The sequence below is a fragment of the Manacus candei genome, unplaced genomic scaffold, assembly GCF_025592945.1.
Source record: "Manacus candei isolate 608988 ecotype Guabito, Panama unplaced genomic scaffold, ASM2559294v1 h1tg000050l, whole genome shotgun sequence".
Classification (NCBI taxonomy): domain Eukaryota; kingdom Metazoa; phylum Chordata; class Aves; order Passeriformes; family Pipridae; genus Manacus; species Manacus candei.
Window position 1 is genome coordinate 13,090,452 of NW_026138098.1, and position 12,732 is coordinate 13,103,183.

Sequence of the window (12,732 nt, forward strand, 5' to 3'; positions counted from 1 at the left end):
ATATTTCCATCTTCCAGAGAGACTTTTTTCTTTTAACTTTTCTTTTAATCTCAGATTCTTTGTAAGATGTCATTTTTAACCTTTGAAAAATATAAATTCTTAACACCCTTATGTCTTCAGTCAGTCTCCAAACAACCCTAGAGAAAAGTAAGGTTTTATTTAAAGTACTTTTAGTTGAGGCAGTGAATATCAGAGATAGACAGATCAGAGATGAAGCTGTAGCTTTCAAAACTCTCCCCCAAAAGCCCTTTCCCTTCTCTCTCCCCACAAAAGCTAAAGCAAATGAAACATTTCTTTCTTTCTTCTGACTGAAAGCCTGGTCTGTGGAACAGAAAACAAAATTCAAGATTTATTTCATTCCAATAAAGTATCCCAAACATCCTTGCCACCAAGTTGCCATTTGTCCAGTTTTCTAACATTTACCTTTTCCAAGCCAGAAAAAGTGAAATCATGGAGACATTTTCCTTAAGCAAAATATGTTTACCGGAGATCTTCTTTACTTTGCAGCAGGAACCAACCCACAGCATGGATCACATCTACGCCACAGTTGTGACGAATGCCTGCTGAACTGCAGCACTTAAACCACTTGCATTTTGAACAGCAGTTTGTCAAGTGATACTAATTATTCAGGAGGTCTCTGCTCCCAGAAACATAAACATTTCTTTTCATACCAATCACATTTTCTTTTCCATGTGGTGCTTCCAGCAGAGACTGAAATTAAAATGGCTTCCTTGTGGGCCATGGTGTGGTTTATTGCTCAAATCCCCCTCCACTCTTGCAAGCAGGGGAGAACATCACACCCGGGCTCTGCACAGCACTTTCCCATCCTTGCTTTGTAGGTAGAAACCTCCTCCTGCAAGTGGGAGAGCTCTCCCAGGCTCAAAACCATCCACCCTTCTCAAGGCTGTGCAGCTTCCTTGTAGCAGATAACACCAGGTCCAGGACTTGCAGGAGCCTGAGGATCACTCCCTTTAGGCAAACTGAAGGGAGCTGTTGCTAAGGAGCACCACGGGGAAGAGAAAAACAGGCTCTTGCAGGAGTCAAAGTCAGAAAAAATCACAACCAATCTCCAGACCTGCCAAGGTGCAACTCAGACACAGACACATGCTTCCTTCAAACTCCCTCCTGCTTCAATGGGCACTGCTTAAGCCAGGCCACAAGCCTCAGAATTTCTTGAAAAACACAATTTCAGTCCCACCCTGGTATCTCACAGCAGGTCCTGCTTTTGCTGACAAGTCTATAGGCCAAAAACTTCCAATGCTGTATCCACACGGCGCCACATGGCTGCACAGCAAGGTCTATCACAGAGAAAATCTGGCAGTATCAGTCAGAAACTAAAAAGTTTCATGAAATTGCAGCAAGCAACCCAATGTCTTTGCCAGCAGCAATAATAAACCTGCATTTTCCGAGCCACACTGAGCCATCTGCAAGTCACTTGTGGGAACTTTCTTGTTAGGAAAATCAAAGATGGGAACAGCCTCTGCTAGCCAGAAAACTGAACCACAAAAAGAAGTTGATTTTCATATCAAGGGGCCTTGGTTTATCTCAAAGTTTTCTCATGAAATAAATGATTTTAAGTTGATGGAGAGGGTGAGAACTTCAGATTTTTGCTGATACTGTCTGTTGGGGAGGCAGCAAACAGAAGCACACTGTTTACATTCTGTATCATGTTCATGAATGTATACATCTTTTATTATATACCCATTTTACTATTTTCCCTTCTTCCTTAAAATAAAAGTAATACCGAAGTTTCTAATGAGGAAAATACGTTCGTGCATCTGATCAATTATCACACCTCTCTTTGAACCCATCCCCTTTGCTGTGTTATCAGGTCCATGGTATATCTCAGAAAAACCAAAGGACTCCTCTTCCTAGCCCCAACTGCAGTCACCTTGAATGTTATTTTTAATGCCAACGAATTACAGTGTCCCTTCAAGAGACAATCACGGACAGAGTCAAGAAACAGGAATCCTGGTGAGACAAACTCAACAAGAGCTACAGAGAGAAGGTGGCTCTGACTCATTTTGGACTCATTTGGACTCAGACAAATATATTTTCAAAGTAAAACACAGATTTAGAGGGGAGTAGACAGGAAGAAATAATAGGGATCAAGCCTAGAGCAAAGTACAGCGATGCACAGGGCTGCAGCATATGCTCCAACTGTGGGCACGTGTACAGCGAGGCTGGTGGCTGCCAGCCACACTCCTATAGCCTCCGGGAAGCTGACCTCCAGCTTGGTACCCTGCTGTGCCATCAGTGATCCCTGACAATTACTGAGAGCAAACAATAAATCCATTCTTTGGTTTGCTTTCACTTTCCAGGAAACTCCCTTTCCTTCAGGGTTCACAATTTTTTAGACTGATCTCAATGCAACCCTCTGCATGTATGGATATCATTATTGAAAAATTCTTTATTAAAACTAAAGCAGCCCTACCAGTTTTGAGATTATATGTCCAGAGATTACCTTTTCTTAATTCCTGCTAGATGTCAGCAATGGTAATTATATTTGTTTAGTAAATTTATTTTATACTATTAACAATATGAATCTTCTGGCTGGGGGACTACTTGCTTTTATTAAGTATGCAAATGATTCCCTAGGACATGCAGAGGATCCTACAAACCTTCCTGAAGAGACACCTGCTGCCTCTAAATTAATTGAATGATAGCTAAACATATCACCCATAATTCTTAAGAAAACAAGAGAAGCAAGGAAGAGGTGAAGAAGGATCAGAGGTAAGAATGCATTCATATAGAAGAGGGCAGTCAGAGGAGATAAATAAGATAACAAAATCTGACAAGTAACATTCAGTCCCAAGGTTCCTCTAGAAGAGAGCATCAAGTTGACAGGAAAATTAATGGGAAAACATCACAAAAGTAAATGACAAAATGAAAACAGGAATGCTCCTTGCTATCACCATTGTACCAAGATCCCTACACTCAAAAACTGCCACAACTAATGAAAAACACATTTGCCTTTCAGAATAAATAGAACAGTTTTCAAGTATAAATATGATTACCCATAAAATCTCTATATACAGAAGTCCTACACACTTTCTTTTTTGAAGTATCATCAGCAGTTGATGTACTTTACTATCAGTCACCTTCAGGCACTGGTAGGTGACCCGCAGGTCAGAGGTACAAAGCAAAATAATCTCTGGAAGTCCCACTTTCAGCAAATGCCAACACTGCTTTGGCATCCTGCCAAAGGTCTTCTGCACCAGTTAATCCAACCCTGAACAGGATTAATTCCTCATACACACATATGCAGACCCTTTTGCTTTCAGTGCTATATAGCAGTTGTGCTGAAAGCAGGGGGAGCTTAGAAACCACCTTTTCTCCCCAATCCTGTATTAGTACTCAACAAGCAACTGTCTGCAGAATACGGGAGATGTTCACCCCGTAGTGAGGCTGATCCCATCACCAGTCACTCCATCAAATGAGAAGCTACCCCAAAATCTAGGCAATAACTTAGAAATAAGAATACAAAGCCATACTACTTTGCACAGAAATCTCACTAGCAGGTGATGTTGTCAGGTCTTCATTTTTTCAGTGTTGTTTCTTATTTCTTCTTGGATATTTGAAGTTTTAATTACGTATAAGAAGATGGAAATTATTAAATTAGAATATGTGTACAACAGTGTGCATTAGAGAACAATGCTTTTTAGTGGTATTAACTGCAAGGGTAAACTGTGGTATTTGGAGTGGCTGTTGAAGGACAGGCAATGAATACACTTAATGAGAAACAAACCATGGAGCTGATTTCAGCACTTGCATATAGATATATCATTCACCACTCTACAAGCAGTTAAGAAAAAGATAAAAACAGAGTTCTATAGTGCAAAGTAAAAGAAGTTGCACACTGTAACCATTTTTCACTAGGGAAATGGCCTCCACCCTCTGCTGTTCCCTGAAGTCCTACAGCAGCGGCTCAGCAGATCTCACTGGGCCTGAGGGCTTTCACACTGCACCCAAGTGTCCCAAATCTCCTGCCAACACATGTGAACAAGACCCAGAAATTATTCTCCAGGAGAACAAAATGCGGAGAAAGGACCATGTCAGGGCTTCACACCTTTTTTGCACAGGAATAAATGACTAGCCAGGTGTAGGAAAGTCCATGGAAAACAAGATCCCATGGAAATGGGAAATGAATCCAAAGAACCATCCAAAAGCCTCTTGCCATGCAGCATGGATGGAGTCCTGCTATACCCTAACTCCTGCTTCCTTCTTCCTTTTTGCAGCACACAACCGTGGCTACATTGCTCATCAGATCTATATACAGGTGGTATAAATCTGGTCATGCATAATACTTATGTGATCCTCTGTATACACCCCACAAAGACACAAGAGCCATTCTTTATATTGTATTCACAACTTACAGAGCATCACCTGCAAAAAGCTTAAAAACTCAGCCATTTAAACTGAAAATCACGTCTGTCAATCATTACCACCTTCCAGGCTAAAAAGCCAACATGCTCTCACAGGGGACTTCTCTGCAATTACATTGATGCCACACAATTACAGTTTGGAAAATGTAATACGAGATACCTTTTCTCCTGCTCCTTGTAAGAATGATTCCACAGCGAAACTCTGATGAATGTCTGTGATGTCATTAAAACAAAACTGAAACAAAGCTCTGCCAAGAATGACTTATTAGTAATTATGACTTCTAGTAAGAACAGTTATTGAGCAAATGTGCAGGTATGCAGATTCACATATAGGAATTAAAGCAAAGGTGAAACAAAGCCCTGCAATGAGTGACTTATTAGTAATTATGACTTGTACTAAGAATATTTATTGAGCAAATGTGCAGGTATGCTGATTCACATACAGTAATTAAAGCAAAAGTGAAACAAAGCCCTGCAATGAGTGACTTATTAGTAATTATGACTTGTAGTAGGGACAGGTACTGAGCAAATGTGCAGGTATTCACCTCCATGTGAATTAACCTACACTATACACATTAGCTAGTCAAAAGACCTCTGAAGAGATGTGTACATATTAATCACTATCCTCTGCACAACTACATACACTGAATCCCTCTCCCAGCACAGTGCAGCAGCATCCTTGGCTAAACCATCACTTTGTGTTAGTTTGGTTCTGAGTGAAAGAGAAATAAAAAATACTGAGGTGTTGGTTTTTTTCCTTAGACAGAATCTCTTAGATTTTGCCACTTAAAATTAAGAGTAGGATCTTTCACAAATAGCAGCTCACTCATGGCCATAAGGAGGAATTAAAAACTACTGCAGCAGATGACAGCTGTATCAAATACATAAGAACAACACAGGTATTATGACACATGCATCTATTAGAGACTTGTTTCAAGTGTAATTAGCTAGCAAGTAGTCTAATATAATTATTTAGTAAACTCTGCCTATAAGTATACAGTCATTCTTGTAGAAACCAGCTTCAGATAAACCACAAGCAAACATATTAACATTTCCTGTTTAAAACAGTGTTAAACACCTCATGTATAGATATTACATTTTAAAAAGCAAGTAAACATCCTGTCTATCAGGGCTGTGTTACCTTTGAACTTCCTAGTTCCATTTTTCTTCTCTCTGCATAGACTGCTCTGTAAAACACACCACGTACTTCTTTGGAGGTGGTGGAAAAGTGAGAGGGAATGGGAAAGCGGAGCAGAGACCGCCACAGTGCCAAGCACAGGGACACAGATGGAGACTGCACAAGTGTGCTTCAACACTGCACAGAGAAGACTCCCATGTCCAATCACAGGTCTCCTTTCAAAAAAAAAGGTGCTGCCTTTCATGATGCAGGCACATTGGAGTTTGTTTGGTGGTAAGGAATGAAGTCAGAGATGGGTCTCTCCTGGAAAGCTCGGGAAACTGCTGCGTCAGTGACCCTAGGTGAAATATTACTTTTCCTCCTAGTCCCACCAGTGGGAAACTTTCCTTCAGGTGACTCAGGCTCCATTCAGCATCCACCAACTCCATCATCAGGACAGACAGCATAGCTCTCCTCCCATGTATCAATGGGAAAGCAGAATTTTCACTTAAGGAGATGCCTGCCCATGACAGCGTGCATGTACCTCAAACAGGATCAGCACAGCACTGGCTTGTAGGACTTCACACAACAGACCCGAGCATCAGTGCAGGTCCAGGGACATAACACCACTGACCACACAACCCCAAGCATGATGCATCACCCACCCATGGCTATACTTGTGCCAAAGTATGTTGAGACTCCTCTGTCCAGCAGGAATGCTGCATAACTTAACTTTGCTGTTGAAAGCAGATCTGTGAGTGAAACAGGGTAAAATCATGCCAGGTGTTCCTCATCATGACAGTCTGGGTATGGTTGCACTTGACTACTACACGCCTAGAATCACAGAATTTAAGACTGGAAAAGACCTCTAAGGTCAAGTCCCACCATTAACTAGCACTGCCAAGTCCACCGCTAAACCATGTCCTTAAGCACCACTTCTACATGCTTTCTGAACACTTCCAGGGACATTGATTCCACCACTTCCCTGGGCAGGCAGTTCCAACGCCCGACTGCCCTTCCAATGAAGTTTTTCCTAATACCCAATTTTAAAGCTGCCCTGGTGCAACTTGAGATCATTTTCTCTTGTCCTATCACTTGCTACCTGGGAGAAGAGGTTGACCCCCACTGCACTACAACCTTCTTTCAGGTAATTGTAGAGAGCAATAAGGTCTCCCCTGAGCCTCCTTTTCTCCAGATCAAACAACCCCAGCTCCCTCAGCCACTCCTCATATGACTTATTCTCTAGACCCTTCAACAGCTCTGTTGCTCTTGTTTGCACACACTCCAGCACCTCAATGTCCTTGTAGTGAAGGGCCCAGAACTGGACACAGCACTTCAGGTGTGGCCTCACCAGTGCCAAGTACGGGGGACAATCGCTGCCCTGGTTCTGCTGGCCACATTATTTCTGATACAAGCCAGGATGCCATCAGCCTGCTGGGTCACCTGGGCACACTGCTGGTTCACGTTCAGCTGGCTGTCAGCCAACGCCCAACCTCTCTGTCCTTACATCAGGGCACACACAGCTTTTAAAAATCACCAACCTGGTTTTAGGTGGGTTTTTTTTAAGGGTGCCTTCCTCAAGAGCCACTTCAGGAGCTTTAATCTCAATTAACTTTTTTGACCCTGTCAAGGTCAGGGCATGCCCCAGCAGAGGCAGGGACCCCAGCACACTGCTCTAGGCAGGTGTCTCAGGGAAACCTGCTGTTTCCCCAAGATCAGCTCAGTAGAGCCTCCAGCAGCCAGCATGTGCAGTATCTCCCCATCTGAGCTAATTTTCAGTGAGTAATTAATTAGGTGCTTATGAAAATCCCAGCCCATCCTTGACCCATGGAGGACATGGATTGATTATTTACCCATGATTTCTAAAAACAAAGGTTGCGAACTCCCAAGGATATCAATACAACTCCTTTCACTATCATTACATTCACTTTCGATTACACTTCTAAGAAATGGATATGGTTTCTGTTCTCTTTCCACAGCTATTTTCTGAAACAGAAATATTCAACAGAAAGATGGAACTGGAGGAACAGTAGCCACAGACAAACCACAAGTGCAGATGTAGTCTATTTTTGTTAAATGTGCTCTTGTAGCATGATTATTTTTTAATATAATGCAGGTCCCTTTTTTCATTTTTTAAAGCATCAATGTGCTGAACAGAGAAGTACATCACCTCTGTATATAACACAGCCTGTAGCCCCTCTGTATGAAGAGGAAAATTTGAGTTAATTACCCACATCACCTCATTAGTCTCCCTCTCCCAACAAATAAAAATTAAAGAGAGGCACGCTTGCTGGAGTAGAATTGCTGAAAGGCAGAAGTTGCAAGATTACTGTGCAATGCACTGCCAGCTGCAAGTAGGAGAAAGCCCTAGCAGGAATGCCAAGCCCCTGGCTCACACAGGAAACATATATAGCTGTTATTCTTTCACACGCATTTCTTTTTTTCTAATTCATTCAAATAATGTTTCAAAGGTGAAAAGGCTCTTACAATCACAAGACAACAACCAGAGCTCTTTGGTTTGTTTTTTTTACTTTGACCCAACAGTACAATTGTTCTGCATATTACACGTATATCACGAAATTAGGGAAGTAATAAGATCAGGTCACAGAAACTTCAGAACACAAACGATGAACAAATAAAAATCTCTACTGAAACATCCTACTAAATATCTTTAGGGAGAGTCATCTACTTCCTAACTATGTATATTTGTTCCTTAAACTATAGGGTTTGGACTCGGTGGAAAATATGGGAAGAATCAGGACAGTAACAAGATATTCAGAGAGTAAATGTATATACCTCGTGCATCTGTGTTCAAAGAAAGGATAAGAGATACTCCAAACCCACATGATGCTTTACCTACACCTTTCACATCTGTGTTTACTATTGTGACAAGGAAGAGTCTCTGGAAATACACTCATACCTCACTAGACATGCAGCACATTTACTACATCCAAACTTAAACAGAATACATGAGAGCAATAGGCAAGTTTAATACTAAGGAGTGCAATATTCTCACAGAAGTATTTATGGCATGAGACTTGCTCAGGTAGGGACATAGCTAATATGGCACGTTGTCTATAGCTTCAAATTCTGTTTTAACGTTGGCCTATGCAGGGTATTCCAGTCCCTCTCCAGCTCCTCCCTCTCCCCCGCTGTACATCACCCAGCAAACCCAGGGAGTGGGCTGCACTGAATGGCCTCAGCGTCGTCAATTCAAACCAACGTTCATTCCAAACCTTATCAATCCAGTTAAGAAGAAACTGCTGCTGGAAAGGAGAAATAAGGTGACTGTTCTGAGAGCCCGCTCAGCCGCCCGGCAGTAACCTTGTACATCGCGGGCCTGGTGTTCCCCGGTGGGGCTGTCAGACAGCGCGCGTGGACACAGTTACTTTATTTTCGACCTTGACACCTCCCAGCGCGCCCGTGAGCGCTGCCCGGGCAGGTATTTATGCCTTATCCCCGTGGTGCAGCCAGACGAGCACATCCCCAGCCCGAGCTACCTCCGTGACCAGCGCCGCTCCGGGAGCGGGATGCTCCTGGAGGACGAGTCGGGCAGAACGCGCATCCCCGGCATCCCCCGCCGCACCTTCCCAGCCGCCTCCCGCAGCGGAGGGCGGGCCGGTCCTTACCGTAGAGTAGGCTTCTCGTCACCTGCCCCCCCATGGCGGCGCAGCCCCCGCCCGGCTCCGGCCCCGGCTCCCGCTCCGCTCCGCAGTCCCCGGCCCACGCGGGACGCGGCTGCCCCGCGCCGGCAGCCTCCGCCCACCCCCGCGCCTCCCGCCGCGGCACCGGCGCTCCGAGCTGTCATCTTTATTTACATAAGAAGGAGGAGACTTCGCGGCTTCCTGAAATAGCTGCCGGCGTTTCATGGACGCAGCGTGTCCCCCCTTCCCCACGCACACACCACAGTCCCACGGCGGAGAACTCAGCGGGCAAAGGCATCCACGCGCGGTGCTACCGGCGCTGCGCGCCGCTGGCCGGGATGAAACCCGGCGGTAGCCGGCGAAACCCGGCAACGCTAGGAACAAAGCGAGAGGCACCGCAGACTCCACCGAAGACAAAAAAAAATTTGTAAAATCAAACGACTTTGGCCATTTGAAACTTTCGCTCCCCAGTGGTTGATGCCCTAGTGCAAAGCCCTGGAATAAATCAGAATAGGAAAAAAAAGTTTTGAAAAAATTTATTACCAGGCATCACCACTCCAGAGTCTTCAAACGGTCTTTGCAGGTTAATTATTAATTATTTAATAGCAAAGAAGTGCTCGAAACGCAGAATGGTTCACCACAGACTGAAAATAATAAAAATAGTACCCCCAGTAAATTCTTTCGTGCAGGGCTCGCACGTTCAGCGCAGATACAAGGCTTTCTGCACTCCAGTTCTCTACCTCTGCTGATGGATAATGGCCAGCGTTAGAAAAAGCAGGAGGTTGCCGACAGCGGTTCAGGGAGGTGCGCAGGGGACTGCAGCCAGGGCTAGACCCTCTCTCTGCATCCCGCAGTTCGTGCAGGACCTTGCTCGTTCCCTCCTCTGAATCTCCAGCACTGCACACCCCTACCTATACACTCATGTCCCTGCATCTCTCCTGTCCACTGCTCTGAGAGTAAATTAACACAGCAAGCACCGAGCTGCCACAGCCAGCCACGGCATCTCCCAGCTGGCTCGTTTAAAACTAGCTCATGCATCTTTATGCTGCGCCGCAGTCACTCTCCTCTCTGCAGAGGAGCAAGAGTCAAACTTATGCAGCTGCAAGTGCAGCTCTACCTCCCAACTCTTACCATGGTGTTGGGCAAATCCTGCCATCCCACTGCCTCGACTCTGCCACCGGAAAAATGGGAAATAAGATTTTCTCTTGCCTGTGTTGTAAGGATTATTGCTTAGGACGTCTGTGTGCTGAGGTCTCAGCACTTCTGGAAAGAAAAAAAAAAAAAAGGCAGTGCAAAAAAAGCCCAAGCCAAAAAGCACAGTCAGGGTGTTTGCACTATTGCTGCATGCTTGAGGAAAGCTGTGTCCAGCATTTTCAGCCTGTGAGAGGAGCCTCTCTCGAGCCCCCCCAGCAGCAGCCAGTCACCGCTGCCAGCTCACCCAGTGGCTCCCACCTGCCCAGCTGAAGAGACTTGCACCCACACCCCAGAGCCAAGCAGCAGCTCTTCTTTAGCTGAGCAGCACACAGGCAGCACTCCGCTCATCCCTGCCCATAGTCACACTCCGCAGAGCTCATGGCAGCTTCTTGGCAGAATAATCTTCCTTTCCCCCCCCCCCCCCTTCTATTTTTTTCCCCTCCCCAGATGATGCTGCACTTACAGTGGGTGGGGTGAGGACTCATCTCCAGGAGCACTGCAGTGTGGCCCCCACACCCCAACGGGTGCAGGATATCTCCCAGGTCACACGACCCCATCACAGCACCCTGCTCTGCTCCCTGGCTGCTGGGCACCCACAGAGGCCACAAGGACACTGCCAGTTTCATGTCCTGGGGGTAGCCCACCCTCTCAGGCTGACAGCAAAGGGTCCAGGAATTTACACCATCAAATACCACATTTCACTTGGAGGAATGAAGATTAATTTGGACGTTCAATCCCAAATTTTCTCCCTCAGTTTCAGCTCTGCTTTCCATCCTTACCTTAATCTTGCTACAGCTCTGTGAATAATTGACTTCTTGGTTCACTGCCTCAACCAAGAGATTGCTAGGAAAAAAATATAATTTCATGTTGGCCCAAAAATGAATGCTTTGTGCGTCTCACTGAACAAAATGTTTCTTTAACTCAAAATGAAGCATTTTATTTTCAGAGTTATTTTTACCTCATTTTTTCAAGTTATGGTCATTCAAACCAGCTCTGAAATGATGTCCTAAAAAAAAAAAAAGAATTAAACCCTTTGTTTTGAATATACCAAAAAGAAAATTTTGAATTGTTATCTTTTCTGATTATTTTATTTTTTGCAACTTATTGGCTTTGTTTGTTTGTCTGAGGGGGAGGATGGAGAGGGCAGACTGCCAAAGTGAGTCATCCTGTTTGGCAGAAAATTATAAACAATTTCAATTGATTTTAAAATTCCATTATTTTTCAGAAAAAATCCAGCATCCCCTCCCACCCCTGAACTTCCCCCAGTGCTGTGGAGCAGCCTGTAGGGGACACAGCCCCTCAAAGCCTTTCATGGCAGTAAAATGGCCTGTCTGCCCTGTTCTGTGATAAACCTTTGAGGATTATTTGCCATATGGCAAATCTTTCCTTCAGTCATGTCACACTGAAACTTATTGCTGATTTGTTCTTGTCACTTTTCAGACCTTGCTCTTTTCCAAATTACTCCTCAGTCTTTCATGTTTAGGTTCTCCTCTAGACATAGGGAAAACCCACCTATAGCCCTGTTCCTATTTTACAGTTCTCTCTGCCAGTACCTTCTAGGTCCCCCTTGGGGTGTTTCTTTGCCCTTGTCAATATGGGTAAGGCCTCCTATTTTGCATCAGGTATAAAAGTCAATATCATTCCCATCTGTGCTCCCTTCTAAATCACTAACAAAGGTATTAGGTTGGACCCAACAGAAACCCAGCCCCTAAATCCATTCCCATTCATGAACAGCATCCAGCAAACTCCAGCCAAGCAGCAGTGCTGCTGTCCAAGCCGGGAGGAATCTGCTGCAGGAGTATTTTGAGGCAATGTCTGATCTTGCTAAATATACTCATCGACCACAAGAGTAGGATGCTGAGGCTGCAGAGCACTCCTGAAGATAGATTCATGTCATCAAGGCTGTGTATTAGCTAAAACCTTGGATCTTTCCAAGCAGCCTTGAGCAGACAATGGGGCATCTCTCCTATCCCTCCAGGGATAAAAACCCTAGCCCTGAGCACCAGGCAGCAGGTTTGGGTATGAAATTGAGGGGTTATGAGCATCTGCATTGCTTCTCTGGTGTCCCGGTCAGAAGGCTGGCAATCAGCAAGGAGGATGCTAGAAATCCATCATGGTCTGGGAAAAGACATCCCAACATGGCCAAACAGCTCATTCCATCCTGACTGGAAGAATCCAGCAGAGATACCTGCAGGGAACCACAACAGGGAAAACCAGCTCTACAGAGGCCTGTCTGGCACAGGAGTAGACACAGAAAAAGATACAAAGAGGGAAGAAGGAGAGGATGAAAAATCCAACTAATGAAGATCAAGGATAAGATTATACTTATGCACAGGCCGGGCCAGGAAGATGAAAATCCAGCTCATGCAAGCCTCATGCAGCTAGAACTCTT

At 44.7% G+C, this 12,732-nt stretch overlaps 1 protein-coding gene across 7 annotated transcripts in view; it reads right to left on the reverse strand.

The window, feature by feature from the left end:
• NEURL1 (neuralized E3 ubiquitin protein ligase 1) overlaps positions 1-12,732 on the reverse strand; it is a 146,834-nt gene that overhangs the window by 74,885 nt on the left and 59,217 nt on the right. The window contains exons 1-2 of one of the 7 annotated variants that reach the window (XM_051800695.1): positions 11,120-11,183; positions 10,278-10,406 (exon numbers count right to left, since the gene is read on the reverse strand). The exons of 2 other annotated variants lie outside the window; for them this stretch is intronic. In XM_051800695.1, the coding sequence (XP_051656655.1) occupies positions 10,278-10,302 (25 nt within the window). In that variant the 5' untranslated portion in view covers positions 10,303-10,406; positions 11,120-11,183. Of the gene's footprint in view, positions 1-8,738; positions 8,970-9,131; positions 9,218-10,277; positions 10,446-10,803; positions 10,856-11,119; positions 11,184-12,732 lie in introns of those variants that run through there. 4 more of the 7 variants (XM_051800697.1, XM_051800694.1, XM_051800693.1 and 1 more) reach the window with 4 other exon arrangements.